The sequence below is a fragment of the Notamacropus eugenii genome, chromosome 7 (genome assembly GCF_028372415.1).
Source record: "Notamacropus eugenii isolate mMacEug1 chromosome 7, mMacEug1.pri_v2, whole genome shotgun sequence".
NCBI classification, from domain to species: Eukaryota; Metazoa; Chordata; class Mammalia; order Diprotodontia; family Macropodidae; genus Notamacropus; species Notamacropus eugenii.
In genome coordinates, this window is record NC_092878.1 from 148,205,631 (window position 1) to 148,229,156 (window position 23,526).

At 38.3% G+C, this 23,526-nt stretch overlaps 1 protein-coding gene across 3 annotated transcripts in view; it reads right to left on the reverse strand.

The window, feature by feature from the left end:
* The window catches only part of FRAS1 (Fraser extracellular matrix complex subunit 1), a 469,972-nt gene that overhangs the window by 168,943 nt on the left and 277,503 nt on the right, over positions 1-23,526 (reverse strand). For all 3 annotated transcript variants that reach the window (XM_072623600.1, XM_072623599.1, XM_072623598.1), the window contains 5 exons: positions 21,972-22,112; positions 20,030-20,170; positions 16,220-16,360; positions 14,323-14,593; positions 8,095-8,179 (listed from right to left, as the gene is read on the reverse strand). In XM_072623600.1, the coding sequence (XP_072479701.1) occupies positions 8,095-8,179; positions 14,323-14,593; positions 16,220-16,360; positions 20,030-20,170; positions 21,972-22,112 (779 nt within the window). The remainder of the gene's footprint in view (positions 1-8,094; positions 8,180-14,322; positions 14,594-16,219; positions 16,361-20,029; positions 20,171-21,971; positions 22,113-23,526) is intronic.

A 23,526-nucleotide genomic window follows, 5' to 3' on the forward strand; every position in this document is an offset into this window, starting at 1 on the left:
TGTCTTCTTGTTTAGAATATATTTTTAGAATTTCAACATTTTCTTATTGTCTTAGGGTTGGATCACTACAATGAACCCAAAATATTTCATATTTGGTAATACAGGTACCTCCTGAGACCTACTGAGAGGTGTGTTTGATCCCATGCTAAATGACATTAGTGATTTTTTGAGTCCTTGAACATGATTTTTATCATTTTTCCATCTCCTCTCTTGTTTCTATAAGTGGTTCTACTTGTAGGAGCCTTTCTTCCCCTTTATAATTTGTGGCTGTCACTCATCTGCTATAGATTGGGAAATCAGAGAACGGCTTGTTAGAATTTTGTGTTAAGTAAGAGTAAAAACGGTCTGAGAGGGAACCAGGGGCTTGCCTCGCTTCACCTTGAACAGGACATTCGAGAAGAAACATCCTTCCTCAGTCACGTGGATGTGGACTAGTGCATTAACTTAATGTCTTCTTCTCAGAAGTCATTTTTGTTTTCTTTCTTTTTTTCAAATATATCCCAGAGAGCTGTCCTTAGAGTAGGTAAAATGTTACTCTACTAATCATTCATCATCTGTCAGGATGTCCGCAACATCTACTAACCCATGAGGCAAATCTGTGGTAAGTGGGGGAAAGTCTTTCATCTGTGAAATAATTACCCACATTGCCACAAAAAAAAAACAACCCATGATTACATCATTCTGAACCTTTAATTCTCCTTTTATACTGGATTCAGTTATACCCCCTTGGGAAACAACCTAGAGGGTAGCTTAAATGAAACTCAGCACATTTTAGGAGCAGTCAATCTCACTGAACCCCGGTTGTGATAAAGAAATGCAAAGTGCCAATACAGCTGTATGTGTATGTGTGGATGATGGGGAATTGGGCAGGGAGGAGAGAGGGGCAGTGGAAGGAATAACGGGAGGGTGGCGATTATTTCCTAGGAACCATAGATTGAGAGCTAGAAGGGATCCTAGAAGCCATCTAATCTGGTAGCTACAGTGGATAGAGTGGTGTCAGGAAGACCTGAGTTCAAATCGAGCCACAGACACTTTATTTCCCTTTGTCTATTTGAATTTCCTTATCAATTAAAAAAAAGTGGGTGGGGGATAATAGAAGCATCTGTCTCCCATGGTTGTTACAAGACAAAATCTGTAAAGTACTTTGCAAACCTTAAAACACTGTGTAAATGGTTATCATTAATTAATTAATATTATTATTAATGTTATCACTGCTATTATAGTCCAATCCTTTCATTTTAGAGTTGAGGAAACTAAAGCCCAGGATGATTAGAGAATGGGCCCAAGATCATATTGGTAGTATGCATCAATGGTAGGATCTGAACCATGTCTTCTGACTCCAAAACCAGTGATCTTTCCCTTATACCATGGTTCCTACCCCAATTCAGTGTCTACCTCTCGCAAGTGGACTCAGCAGTAACATACCTACCCTCCATACAACTAACTCTCTGGATTTTCCTTCAAATTCTCTAAAATATAATCACCATCAATCTGAATAGGGTTCTACCTTCTAAGTTAAGAAACTTGACAAGATCATGCCCTAGGGCAGGAAGAAGGCAATGGGCCATAAAGTTCTCTGAATAAATAGGATAATCTGAACAGGGTAGGAAGAAGGCAATAGGCCATCACGTGCCAGGCCAGGTGAATTCACATAGCATACAGTATACTATACAAAGTATGTTTTCTTCAGGGTTAACTCATGTTCTTAACATATTGTAAACATGATCACAAGTATTCTTTCAAGATGACTTAAAGAGCTAAATCTCATTCAAAAGCCAAGGCTGAGAGCTAAGGAAAACATTGGTATCCTTTGCAAGAGAAATGTATAAGTTTCTTAATAACCTACTTTCTCTCATCCAAATCTCTTTCTTAGAAATCACATGAATTCTCGCCACCCTACCACCATGTCCTCTACAAAATACACTCTACATTAAAGTGGTATTAGTGCTGTCTGATTGACGCAGCATTACCAGGGCCATGTGATGTGAAGCTAGGGGATTATCCATCTCCCAAAAGACCAGTTGGCAAAGTCCAAAGCTGTGAGTGTATGCACGGGAATGACCCCAGCAGACTGTGATGTGGACAGCAGAGGTCTTTGCCCGTATTAAGATATTAAAAGTAGAAATGGCCAAATTGATTTACTTGATGATGTCTCAGAGAAACTCAGAAGCCTGCCAGGGAGAGAAGAAATCAAAAACTGGAAGCATTAAAAATCATTAACTCAACAACCTCCCATCCCCCAAATCCCATCTTTATAAAATGTCACATACTTAAAGCATTCTCACCAATGGATACTTAAGTTTCTGGCAACACCAGCTTCATATTTTAAAAACACTTTAGGCTTCAACTCAGGTCAGAAAGTTTTTTTGCCAGTACTAATCCTAATCCTTTGGCTTACTTTGTGAAAATTATTTTGTTAAAAACAGAGAAAGAGGGGAAACAAACATAGGCAACCAGTGAATGAGACCCTTTGGGCTCATGTTTATATGAAAGCTATGTTATGTTTTAATTATAGACACAAGAAAAACTTTATCTTGACCCAAAAGGCATTACTTGGCTCAAAATATTTATGGAATCGAGTTCAAATGAAATTAACTTGCAATCAATTAATTAGGGTTTGATCCCTGAGTCATCCCTGGCATGGGCTAATTCTGTCTCTGAGCACTGGTCATTCTGGAGTCTACACAGACCTTCTCTTAACATTCACAGTTATCATTCCCAGGCCTGTCTTTCTTCATTTTGTGTTCATGTGATGACCCTTCAGGTACATGAGGCTCAATGAATCAAACTTCTACCACAAATATTTATGTCAGACATATAAATGCAGCTTGTCAGCGGTGAACTATGAGAAGACAATGCCATTACTCTGAGCTTTATTACATCCACCAGTACCGGTCTTCTGTCATTGTCTTGTCTTTTATGCATACCATTGCCCTATCCCAGAACTCATCAAACCAGGGCCAGAGGGCAAATCCAACCTGTGAGCAAAGAATGATTTTTACATTTTTAAATAGCATTTTATCATACAAGTTTTTAAAATGTAAAAAACACTCAGCTCCAGTTCCTACAAACCAGGTGGCCTGGCCCTCATAGTTAGCTGACCCTTTCCTATGTTAATGAAATCACAGATCTGGTCCAAAAAGAAGTGGTCTCTTATATTTGTTTGTAGTCATTCTACAAAGTCCCAGAGAGACAACTCCAGTAAATCATGCTTACCAGCACCTAGTCTGCAATTTATAGTCTTCTTAGAGTTACTTGGTAGCATTAAGAGCTCAAGGGACTTGCTGATGGTCACATGACCAGGATGTGTCAGAGACAAGACTAGAACCCAAATCTTCCCAAGTGAAAGGCCAGCTTCCTCTCCGTTATACAACACTGTCGTTATACTAGATAACCTATGTATAAATATATAGATTAATATAGATATACGGGATATCCTATATGGAAAAGGATAGTCATTTAGCAAGACTGAGGGATGACCAAGAGACAACCTGACTGCTGCACATTTTAGGAAATGTAAAAGATGTAAAGCAAGTATTCTACCATGATGGCTAATGTTCTATAGAAGAATAATAGGAAAACATAGAATTATACAGAATAAGGAGGTGTGGCTGGGGCTTGTTATTTTTAATGCATAATAAGGCATACCAAACTAAAAAGGAAACTAATCATACTGACATAGAGTTATCAAAATATTCAGAAAACAGGTTAACAGGGGGGCAGAGCCAAGATGGAGGAGTAGAAGGATGGACCTGTAGAAGCTCCACCCCCCCCAATCCATAAAATACCTGTAAAAAATGACTCTAAAGAAATTCTAGAGTAGCAGAAGCCACAAAATGACAGAGTGAATGAGATTTCCAGCCCAAGAAAGCCTGGAAGACCAACAAGAAAGGTCTATCACACAGGGCTCAGAGCTGAGCACAGGGACAAGACCAGAGCAGGCCTCAGGGGTAGAATCCCCAGCAGCAGCAGTGGTTCCCAGATCCCTCAACCCACAAATGCCAAAGACAGTTTCAAAGGTCAGTGAGAAAGCTCTTTCACCTGCGAGAGAAGGGAACTCAATCTAGTCCCACTGGTTTCAGGGCAGCAGTGGTTGCTGCAGCACAGCATCCATTTTAGGAGCCCTCAACCTGAAGCCCCTGGGTGAATTGTGCAGCTGATCTGCTTGAGAGGTGGCCCTGGGGTAAGGAGGAGTGCTGGCTGACCTGCTGGAGTTTGTGGAAGCTTTGGAGAGGGAATTCTACTCACAGATCCTGGGCAGAAAAGAGAGCTTGTGGTTGCTCCCAGACCAGAGTGAAGGCCAGGAGAAGAGTTAACTCCTTGATTGTGCCACCTTGGAGGAACTGAGAACTTACAGATCCCCAAAGTATACCCTCCTCTTGACAAACAGACTCAAAAGTCAAGTAACTGGCAAGGAAAATGCCCAAAAAAGGGGAAAAAATAAGACTATAGAAGACTACTTCCTTGGTGAACAGGTATTTTCTTCCATCCTTTTGAATGAGGAAGAACAATACATACCATCAGATGAAGGCATCAAAGTCAAGGCTTCTGCATCCAAAACCTCTAAAATAAATATGCAATGGTTTCAGGCCATGGGTGAGTTCAAAAAGGATTTTGAAAATCAAGTAAGAGAGGAGGAGGAAAAATTGGGAGGAGGAATGAGAGCAATTCAAGAAAATCACGAAAAGGGAGTCAACAGTTTGCTAAAAGAGACCCAAAAAAATTCTGAAGAAAATAATGCCTGTAAAAATGGGCTAACGCAACTGACAAAAGAGGTTCAAAAAGCCAATGAGGAGAAGAATGCTTTCAAAAGCAGAATTAGTCAAATGGAAAAGGAGGTTCAAAAGCTCATTGAAGAAAACAGTTCTTTAAAAATTAGAATGGAGCAGATGGAAGCGAAGGACTTTATGAGAAACCAAAAAATTACAAAACAAAACCGAAAGAATGAAAAAATAGAAGATAATGTGAAATCTCTCATTAGAAAAACTGACCTAGAAAATAGATCCAGGAGAGACAATTTAAAAATTATGGGACTTCCTGAAAGCCATGATCAAAAAAGAACCTAGACATCATTTTTCATGAAATTACCAAGGAAAACTGCCCTCATATTCTAGAATCAGAGGGCAAAATAAATATTGAAAGAATCCACTGATCACCTCCTGAATGAGATCCCAAAAGAGAAACTCCTAGGAAAACTGTAGTCAAATTCCAGAGTTTCCAGGTCAGGGAGAAAATATTGCAAGCAATCAGAAAGAAACAGTTCAAATATTGTGGAAATACAATCAAGATAACACAAGACCTAGAAGTTTCTACATTAAGGAATTGAAGGGCTTGAAATAGAATATTCCAGAAGTCAAAGGAACTAGGATTAAAATCAAGAATCACCTACTCAGCAAAACTGAGTATAATACGTCAAGGGAAAAATTGTCATTCAATGAAATAGAGGACTTTCAAGCATTCTTGATGAAAAAACCAGAGTTGAATAGAAAATATGGCTTTCAAACACAAGAATCAAGAGAAGCATGAAAAGGTAAACAGGAAAGAAAAATTATTAGGGACTTACTAAAGTTGAACTATTTATATTCCTACATGGAAAGATAATATTTGTAACTCTTGAAACTTTTTCTCAGTATTTGGGTAGTTGGAGGGATTACACACACACACACACACACACACACACACACACACACACACACACACACATATATATAGACAGAGAGCACAAGGTGAGTTGAATAGGAAGGAATGATATCTAAAAAAATAAAATTAAGTGGTGAGAGAGGAATATATTGGGAGGAGAAAGAGAAAAAATGTAATGGGGCAAATTATCTCTCATAAAAGAGGCAAGAAAAAAGGGGGGAGGTGAGAAGGGAAAAGTGACATTCTCATCACATTTGGCTTAAGGAGGGAATAACATGCACACTCAATTTGTTATTAAAATCTATTTTACACTACAGGAAAGTAGGGGAGAAGGGGATACGTGGGGTGGGGGGATGATAGGAAAGAGAACAAATGGGAGGAGGGACTAATTAGAAGTAAACACTTTTGGGGGGGCAAAGTCAAAAGAGAGAAAAGAATAAATAGGGGGCAGGATAGGATGGAGGGAATTATAGTTAGTCCTCCACAACATGACTATTATGGAAGTCTTTTGCAAAACTACACATATATAGCCTATATTCAATTGCTTGCCTTCTCAGTGGGGATGGGAGGGGAGGGAAGAAGGGAAAGAAGTTGGAACTCAAAGTTTTAGGAATGAATGTTGAGAATTGTTTTTGCATGCAACTGGGAAATAAGAAATACAGGTTATGGGGTATAGAAATCTATCTTGCCCTACAAGAAAAGAGAGAAGGGAAGGAAGGGGTATGATAGAAGGAAAGGTAGATTGGGGGAAGGGGTAATCAGAATGCACAGCGTTTTGGAGTGGAAGGAGGGGAGAGAAAGGGAGAAAATTTGGAACTCAAAATTTTGTGGAAATGAATGTTGAAAACTAAAAATAAATAAATAAACATGAGAAAACCTTAAAAAAAAGAAAACACACATGTACAAAAATATATATTAGTTTTATGTATGATAGTAAACATGCTAGAAGCAATATATGTATCTGTCTAAAATGTATCTCTCTCTTTCTACCTCTGGCTTTGTCTCTCCATCTCTGTCTCTGTCTCTCTCTTGTTCATACACACAAAGAAACATGCAGACACGTATATGTGAATCTTTCTAAATTACTTAAATATTTATGAATATTACTGGTTTTTAAATGAGTTTTGTATGTTTTTATTTTGGTTTTGTTTTGGTAACTGGTATTTTTTTCCAATTACATGTAAACACACTTTTCAACATTCATTTTTCATAGGATTTGGGGTTTCAGATTTTTTCTTCCTTCTTCCCATCCCTTCTCTCCAAGATGGCAAGCAATCTGATATAGCTTATACATGTGCAATCATATAAAATTTCCACATTAGTCATGTGAAAGAACCAAAGGGAAAAGTCACAAAAAACAAAGTGAAATATATCAAAGTATGCTTTGATCTGCATTCAGACAATGACTGTGTGCAATGTCCTCTTGATTCTGCTCATTTCACTTTGCATCAGTTCATGTAAGTCTTTCGAGGTTTTTCTGAAATCCACCTGCTCACCATTTCTTATCAGAACAGTATTCCTTTACCTTCATATACCACAACTTGTTCAGCCATTCCCCAACTGATGGACATTTCCTCAATTTCCAATTCTTTGCCACCACAAAAAGAGCTGCTATAAATATTTTTGTACAAGTAAGTCCTTTAAAATGAGTCTTTTTTGTATTGTTTATCAGCTTTTAAATGTACCCATCCAATAATCACCCAAAGTCGCTTATATCTACTTTTCCTTTCATACTATTTACATTTCTAAATCTCTTATTATTTTTTCAATTATATCTTGTCTTGAAAGGGCACAAAGAAATCATCTATTAAAAAAACAGGTTAACAGATTCTGAATTGGACAAGATGAACTTCACAAAACCATGTGAATTACTCTTTAACATCATGTGGAGTCCCCTAATGGTACAGTCCCTGATGCCCTGCTTCTTTGCAAGTTCAGAAGAGTAAAAATAAAAACAGTTTATTCAGTGTATATAACAGTAGATGCAGTGCTCTGCAAAGCTATGTTCAGCATACTTAGTGAAAGTTAGTAGCTAGTTAGTAGAAAGTTAATGCTAATAGCTAGTTAGTAGAAAGCCTGATCTAGAACTGAAATTTTCATTATCTCATTTGGTACTCATAAGATCCCTCTGAAAGAGGCAGGGTGGGTATTATCGTCTCTATTTTACAGATAAGGAAACTGAGGCTCAGGCAGGTGAATGGTTTAGCCTGAGGTCTTTAAGTAAGAGGCAGAGAGAGGAATCCAGGTCTTCTGACTTTGACTCAAATGTTAGTTTTGTCTGTATGACCCTACAGGAATACAAACTGTCCTCTCTATCCTTTTCCTCAAAAAAAAAAAAAATGAAGGTAGCAGGAATTTGGTGCATTTATAACCTCACTGCCAGGAATTTTGCTTAGTCCTTGTGATTTCCCAAACAAATTGACTTAAGAAATCTACTTTAGAGTTTGTCATTACCTGTGTGGAAAATGCTTGGACACTGATCAGTTGTGGTTCAGAGAAGAACTGTTGATCACTCACTTTCAGGGCAAAATGGCCTTTCCTAAAACAAGTGTCCAAAAAAGAAACAAAAACAAAAGTTATAGTCAGTCATTAAATAAGATCATAATGAAATCTATTTGTATTGCACAAAAGTCATTTGGATCCAAAATTAGCTACCGAGTAGATTGGGGAGAGGTTGGGGCTTCATCTCAGGAAATTGCCTAGCCACTGAAGGGTTAATTCACATAGTCAATATTGGGCCACTATGTTGGGCATTGTTGTTGAATTGTAGCAGGGTAGCCTCCCTGATCTCAAAGCCAGTTCTTTGTCCACTATACCATATTCCCTTCTTGTGACAGGTATACTGGAAATTAAAGCATAATTACCCAGGATGAAGTTTGGATAAAAATATAACCCACAACTTAATCATTCAATTGCATAGTACCTACATAATATTGTGGTTTCCTATGTTAAGTTTGCAAAATTCATGAAGAGAATATAAAGGAATATTATTTTGTCATGAGAAATAATTAAATGGACAATTTCAGAGGAAATGGGAAGGCTTCTCTCTATGAACAGATGCAGAGAGAAGTGAGCAAAACTGAGGGAACAATTTATACAATGATTATGTTAAAGAGAAAATATAACTTTGAAAGATTTAAAAACTCTGATCAACAAATAAATAAATAAATTTTAAAAAATTAAATTTAAAAATTAAGTGCAAAGGAATGAAGAGGAAGCATGCATACCACTCACCTCCTGACAGAGAGGTGATGAACTTAAAATGCAGAAAGAGAAATAATGTTTTTAGATCTGGCTAACCTGGTTAATGTGGAATTTGTTTTGCCAGATTATGTAAGTATATATTGAGGGATTTGGGTTTTGGATTTATTTGCTCATTTTTAGTTTGATAGCGGAAGAGGAGGAGTGGAAGGGACAGACTAATAAAAAAAAACCACTGGTTACTTGAGTGACTAAGTCATTTTGACTATTATAAATATAAAAATTAAAAGCAAAGGATATATGAAGAAAGACTATCTGAATCCAGAGAAAGAACAGATAGAAATATATGTAGAATAGTTTTACAAATATATACCTATTTGTGTCTAACGCAAATCATTTTCAGGGTGGGGGAGGGAAGAAAAAAGGAAAAAAAGAAAGAAATTAACATGATAATTATATATTTAGAAGGATTAGCAAGTTATACATAATGGATATTTGCAGTTTACGTATGGGAATACTTATTTTATTCTATAAATTAAAAATAAAATAAATATTAGAAAAAGAAAAAAATAAGCAATTACAAAATTTATCAGTATACTCAGAGTTAAAGAATCAAGTGTTAGGTCTTGATTCTGCACTTGGTATTTCAGTTTCCAGACCAGCACAAGGAACCTCTTTCCCGCAGATCTTGTCAGGAACTACTCATAAGAAGTCAGGAAATCGTCCTGGCTGTTGCTTCCCTATGTAATTATCATCATTTCCCAAAATGAGCTAATGAAAAAGGAAGTGAGAGATCAATGCTTCTGAAAGATCTTGAACCTTGGGGCATCCTATGTAACTTTTTTTGCACAGTTTCAATTAAGTTCCAAATAGATAATGTTCCTTCCCTCCTCTTATCTTCCTCTTTTCCACCCCCTAGCCTTGTACACCATCATTCCTTGGCAATGTGAATTTTTCCAGATGTAGCAGGGTAGCTCCTCCTAATGGAAGGAACACCAAGAGACCAATATGGAAGACTCCAGCAGCGTAGGCTTATCTTGGAACTTACAATAATTATAGTAATAGGTTACCTTTGCTTCCAAAGTATATCTCACTTGAACATGAAAGGATGGAATGCTTGTCTTCGTCTTTTAAAAACATGAAACAACAGACTGTGGATGGTTCCTTTTCTGGATCATTCTTATTTCCATAGCTTTCTTTTTCCAACACCTAATCACATTTCAGTTTCCTTTTTTTGTTTGCTTTTTTCTATTCTCGAAATTCATCATTATAATATGCAAAAAGTAAGCTAAGAATAATTAGTATGCAAATAAAGTGAAAGAATATCAGCTTGCCTTAGACTTATGGCTCCCAACTTTTTTGTTCTGTGAGCCCCTTTCAAACAAAAAAAATGTGTTGTGAACCCCAAAGATAATTTACTACTAAATTCATAATATTCTTTACAATTTTTAACTGCTGAAAGCACGCATAAGAATTTCACGCAAACCTCTTGGACCACTGCCACAAACCCCTTGGGGCAAAAAAAAAAAAAAAAAGATGAGACTGAAATAGATTTGTCAGAAGTAGCTGTGAAAAGAAAGATGTCGAAAGCACCTCCCTTGAGAATATATGATGTATTTCTGATCCAAATGCAATTTTAGAGTATTCAAATGAAAAATCCTACAACACAATTAGGGGAGAGAGAACGCTAACGGTACAGCGGTGCACAGCTAGTGGTCAGTGACTGCCCATGAATGGCCTATGTGACCTGACAGACAAATACAATAATGTGTACAACAGGGTATATTTGGAGGTGGGAAGGTTTGATGTAAGGCAGTGAAATCTGTAGAAATACTTCCAACAAAGTGAGCAGAAGAGTGGCTGGGGGAGTATTATTTACCGCACATATTGTATCAGAGAGGCAGCCAAGATGTAGCAGAGAGAGACTTGACCTAAGTAAGAAGACCTAGGTTCAAGTCCTGATGGTGACACAGACTGGGTGGGTGGCTCTGAGTAAGGCACTTAACCTCTGAGAGCATCAGACAACCCTTGACTATAAGTTCCAATCCATCAACAAGCATTTAGGAGTCTGTTACTTACCATGTACCAGGCATTGAGCTAATAAGCCTTGGGCATAAAAAGAAAATTCAAAAATGGTTCCTGCCCTCAGTACATCATATTGTGGGCTTCCCAGAGGAAGGTAACGTTCGTTGCCTTTCTTTGCACGCCCACAGCTCAGCACAGTGTCTGACATACAGGAGGTACTTAATGAGTGTTTATTGGACTGACTGACTCGTGGAACTTACAAGAGGGAAGCATAGATACACATACACACACACATATATAGATATATATAAATATATACATACACATATATGTACATATGTTTCTACCTTATAACATATATTTCCCCACATATATACATAAATATAATATATACACATATATTTCCCCCTTAAATATATATATAATGAAATATATATTTCCTCATATATACATACATATATTCACACAAATATATATTATATGTAAACACATATACACACATATATAGTTTCCCTCTCATAATACATATTACAAGATACATACTTTCTCACATATATATATATATACACACATATAATACACTCACAAATGGTATACACAAGACACAGACTGGATAGAAGCCAACCTTAGAGGGGAAAGCACTAGAAACTAGGGGTGGGTTGGGTGGGAAGGCTTCCTGCAGAAGATGGTATTTGAGTTGAGTCTTGAAGGAAGCTAAGGATGCTAACAGGCGGAGGTGAAGAAGCGATTGGCTTTGGTAGAGGGAGTTCTGTCATTAAGAATTCCCTATGAAATCACAGGTCTGGTAGAAAAATAAAATTGTGTTATTTCATATAAATGCATTTGGAAATCCTTATTGCAACAGCCTCCTAACTCTTCTCCCTGCCAGATACAAAAGAGATTTTCCTTCAGCATAGATTGAACCATGTCATTCCATCACTCAGTAAACTCTAGTGGCCCCCTATGACCATCAGGGTAAAATAGAAACTTCTCTGTTTTGCTTTTAAAGCCCTTTTAAACTTAGCTGCAATCTAGCTTTCCGGCTTTGTTCTGCATTACTCCCCTTCCTAACTGCTTTGGATCCAGCCAAATTGATTTTCTCTGTGTCTCACACAGCGTACTTCATCTATGACCCATCTCTAAGTCTTTAATTCCCACAAACACACACACCTAGGATGTACCTCCCTTTTTCACCTCCCCCTCACAGAATCCCTCACTTCCTTTAAGATACAGCTCAAAATCAAAATTTTAAAAACAAATGTTAAGCATTGTTTTTAACTGTTTTTAACATGTAATTGGGGAAAAATAAAATACTAAATAAATAATTTTTAAAAGATGCAGTTCAAAAACCACCTTTTAAATGCAGGCTTTGTCAATTCCCTACCCCTCAAATGCTCACGTGGTCCCATATAAAATACCTTTTATTTCCTTTATATCTGTTGTGTACACATTTATACATGTGTATGTTGTTACCCAGATAGAATGATTGGTGAATCTGTAGCAATTCTCCCCATAATGCTGCCTGGTCTCCTTCAGGACTGAGACACATTTATTACTGTTGCTATGAGTACAGTCAACATTTAACTTCTTTCTTTTTGAGGTTGCCAGCATTGTCATCAATGAGCTAATACAAAAAGAAGACTTCGTATTTATCTGCCTCCCAACCGTCCTGTCCCCTTTGTGGCAGAACTGAAATAGCAAATATTCAATCTGACAGTAAGTCAATGCATCCATAGACATTCAGCTAATATCCTTTCTATGCCTTTAATTCCAGATGCCTTTTTGAACCTACAGTCAACTTAAAATGGTTTGCACTGTGGATAAAAAGGAGTGAGATGGTTGATCCAAAATAAGGTTAATCTAAATGATTAGATGTCCTTCCTTCCTTTTTTTCCTTCTTTCCAGTTTTCTTTCCTTTCTATCTTCCTTCTTCCCTTCCTTTCTACGTTCTTTCCTTTCTTTGTGCCTACCTTTCTGTTCTTCTTTCCTTCCTTCTTTCCATTTTCCCTTCCTTCCTTCTTCTTTCTCTTTTTTCCTTCCTTTTTCTTTCCTTTCTTCCTTCTTCCCTCCCTCTCTCCCTTCCTTCCTTTTTTTCCCTCCCTTCTCTTCTTGCCTTCTTCCTTCTTTCTCTGGGTCTTCTGATTGAGAGAAATTATTATTTCTCTCTTGTATCAATAACTAATCATTGAATCAGGACCAAAGTCTTCCCCCTTTTCGACTTCCTCATCCAAAAATCAACCTGTGTGGGAAATTTTAGGCAAAGACTTACCAGACTAAAAATCTAATCAAATTCAATAAAAGAAATTTTAAGTTTAGGTTAAAGGGAACGTTCTTGCTTATTGTGTTCACTCAGAGAGGTCTGGGAAAATGCAGATTCTCCCTTTTGTCAGATAGGTGACATGAAAACCAATAGTCTCTCTGACCAAGACCCCAAGACCCTCTTTGGAATATAGTCCAGCCCCACATTGCAACATGAGGGGTCTTTGGCATTCAAGAGTGCCACCGACCTCTTTTTATTAATAAACATGATAGCCTTGTTAATAAAATAATTCAATTCTCCAGACACTCTGTCTTTCAAACTTTTTAAACATCACACTATATTATCAAGTCTAGAAGTGCAAGGACTACTCGCCAGATGAACTTCACTACTGCTTAACATGCAAGCTTGGACTTACTCAGTTTCCAACCTGGACCTGTTCACTCTTCTTTAGTAAATCTAGTGGACCTGTCATTCCCAGGCACCCACCTTACTGATGGTGAATTTAGCAAGGACACCTGATTTGCTTAGCATACTGCAGCTTAGAACTCCCAAACTCAAGGTTCCATGTGCCTCAGCTTCCCAGGTAGCTAAGATTACAGGCATGAACCACTAGTCTGTCCAGGCTTAATTTAACTATCCCAATACCTAATGGTAAGATCAGTTTGCATTCACAGGACATACACTATCTGAGGTAGGAGAAGGAGACCGCCATGTAGCAAGTGGTGGGAGAAATATGGATTAGTTGAAAAATTAACCACAATTAATCCATAGACTCAATAATTAAGAGTTGACTGCTTTCAAGTCTCATTTTTAATATTCTTGGAAATGAATAATTACTATCAGAGCATGTTTCATGACAAAATGATAAATAAATAAAATATTTACTGTAATAGATGAAGACAGGGCAGTTGGGGCAGCTACATTTATGATAGATTCGCTTTCTATTGAACTTCACAGCTATGTAATTGCACCAGGAACTTTCCTGTCACATCCGAGAATTACCCATAATTATGTGATAAAGTGAAAATATCTGTAACAGAAGCACATTTGCTGAGCAGTTACAGGGAGATGGTAGCAGTCAGATGAAACTGCTTTGGACTTAGACAATATCTTATCATCCCAAGAAACCAAGAATCTCCTGTTTGAGAGGGGAGGTTGAGAGGAAGGAAAGAAGAGGTAGTCACGTGCTGAATTACCTGGGCTTGTCTTTGCTGTGCACAAAACGGACTCTTTTCTCTCTCAGATCTTCCCAGTTAAAATGGTCAGCTGCACCTAGGGGAACCTCTTTCCCATTCACTAGAAGCACCAATTGGCCATTTGTGGGGAGGCTGACAAGATGGAACAACAGATCTCTGCTTCTGCCTTCTCCAGCATGGGTATTCAGCAAGGAGAAATCCAGGGACCTCACTGAGCCAATCCCCAAGGCAAGGGAAGCGTTTGTCTGAAGGATATGAGTATAGGTGCTGTCTAGGGAAAAAACAAACACAAAACCAGCAATATCAGACATGGACACATTGCCTGCTTCTTTGTCAGATAATCTATGCTGGTATGTTTATATGGAACTATCGTAGATGAAAATCTAGGTCAGTGAATATGTTGGGAAGGGTTGTATAGTGAATAAAGAACTGAATTTGACTTGAATCCTGCCTCAGACACTTGCTAGATTTGGGTAGTTCACTTAACCTCCCTCAGTTTCCTCATCTGTAAAATGAAGGGTTTGGAATCGATGATCCCTAAGGTCTAGCCTTCATTCTTTTAGCCTTTAAAATCTATGTCCCGGTGATAATCCAAATCACTTGTATATAAATCTCATTAAGGAGTGGTTCTTAACCAAGGGTTCTTAAACATTTCTTTTAAAAAATTTTGATGATTACATTGCAATATAATTATCTTTTTTGGTTATAGTATGTTCTTTATTTGGTACATTTAAAAACATTCTGAGAAGGGCCTTGAGACTTAGCAGAGGGGTCTATGACACAAAATAGTCTTCAAACCCCTGCATTAAGACTAAAAGGCAAAAGAAATGTCTAATTGCAATCCAAAACAGAATCTTCAAAATAGGCTTTTTTGTTACAAGGATACATTAGCAGCAAATCTTAATCAGTTGCTGCTTGGATTCAACTTCTGACATCATATTTGTTAAGATGCAAAATTAACCAAGGCTCAGAAGTCCTAAAATTATGTTCACTACTAGGAATGAAATATCCCTATTAGGGATGTTGCAATATAAGGAAGCAGCATCCCTAAGCCAAACTATAATACTTGGGATGAAACGCCTAGGGCTCCTTCCTATACCTAGGTCACAAAGGACAACGTGGGAATGCTGGATTTTGGTGGGAAATCTTATACTGTAAATCTGTTCTAGAGTGCCCAGAGACACTTAAGGTCCTTAAGGAATGCTTATTCATCGATGGGAATGTGATTAGCCTTCACAGGAGGATTTCTACACGACATGCCTAGGAAACTAAGCTGAATTCTCAATTACTGAGGGATTTACAAATGGGAGAGCAGTTTAGCCAAAAACGATAAAAATTAGTAACAGTTACAAAATGACTTCAGAGATTTATTTACTTTAAAGTGCGATGTTCAAATGTCAGTTGTAATTTATATGAACAACTGGATATTGTAAATCATTTATTTATTTATGCATTTGGAGAGACTCCCCTCTACTTCCTTTAGCACACTCATAATGGAAAAGAGGTTGACTTCTCGGACTATTTGTTTCAGAAATGTGCACTTACCAGATATTTATTCATACCAAATGTGCCCGCATTCTGACCTCCATGTAGATACAATCATATCTCAAATGATCATTCTATATATTGACACTCTGGGCTGCTGTAAGTGGGTTATTATTTTCTCCCATTAAAAAAAACCTACAGTATTCTGGCTCAGCTCTCATCCTTTGCCAATGTCCGCAAGAAGTCCTTTGTTCCTAAGCAACTCAAGATGCCCACACAGAAGTGGGAATACTGTTAAGTGCGAGCTCTTTAACAAATGCTGCCTTTCCTGCTGACTACATAGCCTGCCCATTGAGAAAGTGTAGGTGAATTCCCAAGGCTGTCAGATGAGAATCCCTCAGCGGGCACTCACCATGACACGTTCCATTCTGGAGATGGCCAGAGAAGCTGGGAGCACAGCTGGAGACACAAAGCCCGTTCTTGAGAGACATGCCATGATCACAGAGATGGCACTGTTCCTCACGGCTGCACTCCAAACACCCTGGGGGACAGGCTGTCAGGAACAGGAAACAATGAAGGCAGCCCCGTTACTGTCAGAGGTTCGAAAGGGCTCCCAAGTCTCCAGTCAAAAGTTAAAGCAAAAACAGAAAACAACTCCCCAGTCAACATTAAGAAGACTCTAATCACTGCACAGAAAATTATTCCTCAAACAGGAATCAAATCAGGGGTCAAACAGGGTGGGATTTCAGACCCCATAATAGCATAAATTCAGCTTTCACACAATAAGCATTTGCTACCTCTTACTGTGTGTAGGTAATTGTGCTAGGCGCAAACGGCAAAGGGAAACATACCATTTAGAGAAAATATGAGCCCTTATGCTGTGTGTCTATCACACAGAACATAATGAATGATTCTGTGCAGTAAGTATAAGTATTTTAAAATATTAAAATATAAGTATTATAAAATAAAATATTAAAATATGTATATGTAGTGTTGCTGCCTATCCTTCATTCTAAAAGAGGACCATGACATCAGGGAGGTGATGCAATGGCATGCAAGTGAATTGGATTTAAGTGAGGCAGGTCAGTGCAAAGTCATCAACCTCACTTTCTCCCCCAGAGTCATCTGGGTCCAATGGCAAGACATGGATCAGGACAACTGGAGATGACCCAGGATGCACTGGGGGATCTTGACCTTTTTAAGCTGAGGTCTTTAACAAGTTTCAGTTTGACTGAGGCTAAGTCCATTCAGTGATTAAGGCTTAATATAAAATGAGGCAGAGAGTGACCTCTTTACCTAGTAAAAAAAATTATACGTATATAAATATATATATACGCACATGTATATGTATAGGTACACATATATGCATGTATGCTTAGGTACATACATGTGTACATATGTATTTAAAACATGTGTATATGCATAGTTAATGTTCATTATCTGTAGGCTTTATATTTATGAATTTGCCTACTTGCTAAATTTTATTTGTAACCCCCAAATAAATGCTTACCATAATTTTGTGGTCATTCATGGACTTGTGGAGAGTAGTGAAAAAGGTTTGAGTCACCTTATGTGCATGTTCCTAGCTCAAATTAAATAAGGTGATGGACACTGTGCCTTCTTCTTTTAGTTCTCATACTGTAAGCAAATGTCCTTCTCAGTCTATTTAATTTTGTGCCTTCTGTTAGTGATTTGGGGGGGAGGTAAAATGACCCCCAAGCATCTGAAGTCTAGTGTTCTTAAGTGCAAGAAAACTGTGAGAAAAAAAATGTATGTTCGATAAGCTTCATTCAGTCATGAGTTAGAGTGCTGTTGACCATGAGTTCAGTGTTAATGAATAAATATGGAACATTCAGAAAAAGGAAAAGGCAATTTGCCAATACGAGGTAGTCCCAGAAAATGTTTATGGCAGCGCTGTGACCAGGGGCTCGCAGGAACACAACCCTGAATTTCCCCTAGAAGAAATGGTTCGGCATTCACTAATTCAGTGTTCAGAGCAACCTCATAGAATTAACCACTAAGGAATGAAAAAGATCAATACACACACACACATACACACACACACACACACACACGCACGCACACACACACACACACGCACGCACATACACACACAGATAGCTACATTACATAAGTGAATTAGAGGGTTACAAAATAAATAACTGGGTAAAGTCCAAGGGGGAAGTTATTATCAACCTTGTGAAATCAGAGAAAGCTACATGGAAGAGATGATTTCTGGATTAAGTTTTGAAAAATAAGTAGGAAAAATATTCCATATAAATTATATTTTTGTTTACTAGATCCTTTTAAGTCCTTTCAGGGATCAATTTAGATAACAACTGTAGTGAGTCATTTGGTAAAGTGAACACTTTTGAGAATGGGGGAAGGATTGTAAAGCAATAATCCTCCCTGATTTGTAAATTCAGATTTTGACTTAGAGAGGCTTATCTAAATTTGGCTGGATAAGAATCTCACATTTCTAGTAAGTATATTTAAATAGTCCAAAAGACCCTATGCTTTGGGGTCCTTGGCCACCTTCCCTATCACTTTTCCAACATCCCTGCAGAAGTGGAAGGAAAACCACACACAACCGAGGGTCACGCAGCATTGCTCTTTGTTTGATGTGTCTGTCCCTGTTTAGTTGGCCTGACCCTCAAACGAGACAATCTGGCACCAGGGTAAGACCTGAAAACTTTGCTGCTTGGTAGAACCAGGCTCTACTGGAATAACCTTTGAAAATCCAGGATCACCTCCATGCTATCATGAGGAAACTTCTGTTTATGGATGACATCCAGCTCAAAAGTATGATAGGACATCCTCAATGAGGTCCACTAATGTTCAAGAGAACCTATTCAAACAATCCACATGAGAAAAATGAAATGCCTGCTACTGGTCCTGGGAAATGGAGGGAGATGGGCAACCATTTAGTTATCCCACTATTCATCCTATCTCAGACAGGCACAACAGAGGGACAATGAACTTGGCCCAGAATTGAAGGAAGAAAGTAGACTGGATTACATTTGTGAAACTCCACAGCACATTCAATAACCCAAATTTGTTCCCTAAAGCAAAATCCATTTTTTAAAATATCAGCATTCTTCTCCACTAGAGTTTGAGCAACTTGAGAGCAGGGACTGTATTTTGCCTTTCTCCATCACTTACACAGCACTTTGCACATAGTAGGTACATAAAAAATATTTATTGCCTGACTGATAACGATGCATAGTCAGAGATCAGAGAACACCCAAATCTCTGAAAAATCAAATTTATAGGGTGGTCCAAAGAGAAACGGAGGGACATCGGATGGACAGAAAAGGACACCTTACAATGATAGCTGTTAGGAATGGACCAACGCCAACTTCTCAAAAGTCAAGCCAGAGGAAGGGGTGCTCTGCCCAGCGGTGTCCTACCCAGACACAAGGTTCACTGACAAGCTGGATTTCCACTGTCTGAGGACAAGTCTAGGCCAGGCTCCCAGGTGATGCTTTTCAGCTATATCAATTTACCAAGTCTACTTGACCAAAAGAGTTATGATCTGTGACTGTGCTGTGAGGCTGATGATTTTGCACAGCTGTCTCACTTAAATCCAATTCACTTGCAAGTCAAGACATCACCCTTCTGACACCACTCAAGAATGAAGGATGGACAACACCCACAATGATGGAATTATGGATCTCCAAAGTCTCCTTAAAGGGGGGAAAACTTGGAACATGTTTTTGTTTGTTATTTTTTTCCTATACATGGAAAAAATGAGCTTGAAAAATGCTCATTCACCTAATATGGAGAAAAGGCAACTGAAATGATTTGGTTTCTTTGGTTTTAACCAGAAGCACTTCTATACATATAAAAAGAAATTTCTAGTCTAACCATACCAACTGGTCCAATCTATATTTTGACAATTCTAGCTGCTCAGCAATAAGGCTGAATTTTAAAATTCATCTCAACATTGCACTCTCAATAGAGACCTTACTGCAGTCTTTCCATTCCATTATATATTAGTTTGGGGGTCCTCCTCCCTAAAGACGTTTAGAGGTAGGAATGATCTGTACAAAGGAATTACCAGATTGAATTTTTATAAACTATCTACTCTGCTAATTGACAAATTTGCATGGGAAGATGTCAATTGCTGTAGGCGTTTCCTCAGGTTTTCCTATCCCTATATCACAAAAATTAATGGGAACAAGCATACAGATAAAGATGCTTCCCCTCAGACAAGCCTCACCCATGCATCTCTGTGTCCTGATGTCTACATAATATCGCTGGCTGCATTTCTGGATACACTGGGCTTGAAAGAGGAGAAACGGTTCTTCACAGCGAGTACACTCATGGGGACCCAGACATTCGAGACAGTGCTCGCCACAGCCTAAAAAACAAAGCCAAATGAAGCAACAAATTGGAAGAGTGGAAGTCCATAAAAAGAAAAAAAAAAAACCATGGACCATATTATTCATTCTCCAAAGAAAGAGTCAAGGTATGGGGTATGGCAGTTTCTATGGACCCACATGCCTACTTTCCCCTGTCTTAAAAATCTTTGCAAAAATAACCTGGTTTAAGAAAGGTAGAGGCAGGTTTTCATAAATTATATTTTCAGATAAAGAATACATGACCCCCCCCATACTCATTATTTACTATAAAAAATTCTACCTTAAACATCCTCCTCCAATAAGGTATGTGCCATGTATATATAAAACATGATATATTGTTTATGTGTAATTTATAACATAATTATAATTATAACATAATGGAATTATATAATATATTAATTATATACTATACTATAATTATATGTAATATATAATAACTTTATTTGATGACCTCATCTTAATGCCAAGTGATGTCCAAAATGGAAAGACCTGTACGTTCACCAAAAGTATGCCACTGACCTAGGTTCCAGGACAGAAATAAAACGTAAGCTAGATTCTTTAAAGATGATGGATGCTCCAGGTGTCCTTGTTCATGAATGAGAGTGTGGTGGTTGCATTAAACCCTGGAATAGAGCCTCATCAATGGCATAATATGGCCATAATCTCACACACACACACATACAATGTCTACCCTAACTATCCCACAGAGAATATGTCAAATGGATGAAGTGTGTCTACTGTTCAGTGTGAAAGACGGTACATGGAACCAGTCCACATACATACAGTTTTTGTTGTTCAATTGTTTCTGAGTCCAACTCTTTGTTACCTCATTTGGGATTTTCTTGGCAAATATACTGGAAGTGGTCTGCCATTTTCTTCTTTCACTCATTTTATAGATGAGGAAACTGAGGTCAGTAGGGTTAAGTGACTTGCCCAGAGTCACAGAGCTAGCGTCTGAAGCCATATTTGAACTCAGTAAGGTAAGTCCTCCTGACTCCAGACCAGAACTCTATCTGTTTCAACACCTAGTTGCCCCCACATACAACTTAGACACTGTAAACAGATAACGAGCCAAGCCCAAAACTGAACAAGAGGTAGAAAGTATTTCCTTAATACCCCTAAGCTTCTCCTTGAAATAAAGGCTCATTTTTTGCATCAATATTATTCCAATGACGGTTTAAGGATGATCATCATGGAAGATGGTCTCTGGGGAATTAAAATATTGGGGTTTATCCAAAGAAGAATGAAAGGGTGATTATGAGTAAGCATTGCCAACTGAGAACTGGACTAGGTGGTCTGTACATGGCAGGGGCAGAGGTGGCTAGAGATCAGGTACCTGTTTATCAAACTAGTGTAAGAGATAACTAATGGACTGTCTAGGTACTATGCTGATAACACGCTATGTCAGGAGAGCAGATGGACTTAAAATGTAGCATGAGATATATGTTTTTGGACATGGCCAATTTAGGAATTTGTTTCACTGGACCTACAGATATCCTTGTCATCAGGGTTTTTTCTTTCTTCTTAAAAAAAACTGCTCAATGAGGGAGGGAGTAGTAAGAAGGAGAATTAATAAATGCTTGTTTTAAAAAAATCTGTCAGTCAATAAATGTTTATTAAGCACCTACTGTGCTAAGTTCCGGGCTTTAAAGAAAAGGAAAAAGATAGTTTCTACCCACAAGGAACTTCACAATCTAATTTGTAAAGAATTTGCCCTTTTATGACAACATCTGAGGTCTATGAAAGGACCAGCACGTCTGGGAAAATGGAGAAGCCAGGGTTAGGCACATAGACACTTACTCTTGCAATGGTCCGAGTCTCTGTAAAAGGAAAGTGAGCACTGCTCCACACAGATGCTGTTCTGAAGCACATAGCCATCCATGCACTGCAGGCAGTCTGTGCTCAGTGGACCCTGGCATGAATTGCAGCTCCAGTCACATTCTAAAAAGAAGAGACAAAGCCAAGTAGGAATGGCTACTTTCCTGTACACCTGGGACACAAGTGTTCAATACCTCTCTGGAAACTGCCTGTGGCTAGAGGCTCCCATGGCAGAGGGTAAAGTGAGGACAACATAACAGGTCTAAGAGAAATAAGGTCTTTTATGAGCACATCCCATGTAGTAACCTGGATTCTTTTCTAAGGTTAAATGTTTCCTAACAGTGCCTGATATGGACACATACAAGGATGGGTCAGTGCTGCTACAGGTCCTGCTCGGTATAGGGAGACCATGTGTAAATGTGAAATAAACCTCTGTTCCGGTCCTCCAGGCTTCAGTGCATATTATCCTTATTTTGGCTCCAAAACAAGCATACTTAATTATAGTGCCCTACTCTGACACAAACATACAGATTTGTTGTTCTTACTTTTTCAAAAAATTAACAGGGATGTCAACCACAATGAAGAATATAGTTACTGTCACCATGGGAACCCAGAGCATTTAGCACATGTTACTCAAAGTTTGGATTACTTGATCACTTACTTTACTGGAGAGAATAAATTTTGTGGGATTTCTCTCTATTCAGAGAGAAATGTTCAATATGATGTGACAAACCCATCATTTCAAGGAGTGAAATTCACCATTCCAATGGCTCCATGAGCGCCTAATGTAAGTCTAGCACTGTGGTGGACATCCTGAGAGATGCACAAAAAAAAACACAAAAACACAAAAACAAAACAAAAAAACCACTGGATGTGGAGTCAGATGATTTTGGTGTGAATCCAGGGTCTTTTACTTACATTTATCTTGGCCTGGTTTTATATATATAGAATGAAGAGATTATACCGATGTGTTCTGTCCCTCTTCTCTTTTTATACTCTCTCAGTAACTGTATCAGTTCCAGCGGGTTTGCTTAAACATTCTATGCAAACATCTCAGATTTGTATATTAATCCTCAGACTCTCTCCTGAGCTTCAGTTCCACATAAACAATTGCCTAATGGGCATTTCAAACTGGACACCAGAGAGACAATGCATTGCAAAAATGTCCAAAACAGAATTCATCTCCCCCCATTCCAAACTTCTCTCTTTCCATCAAAGGCACCACCACATATTTTTGCGTGTCTCCCAGGTCTAAGATATTGACATCATCTTTGGTTCCTCACTCTCCCTTATTCCACATATCCAGTTGCCAAATCTTACTGTTTTTTCTCCACAACATTTTCACATCCAACCCTTTTTCTCTACTCACAGAGCTCCCTCCTTAGCTCAGTCCCTTGTCACCTCTCACCAGAACTGTTGCAAAGGGCTCCCAGTTCATTTCTCTGTTTCAGTTCTCCATCCTCCATATTGCTGCCAAAGTGATTTTCTTTAATCAGAAATCATCCTCTCTTCTACACCCTGTGATCCAGTTAACCTG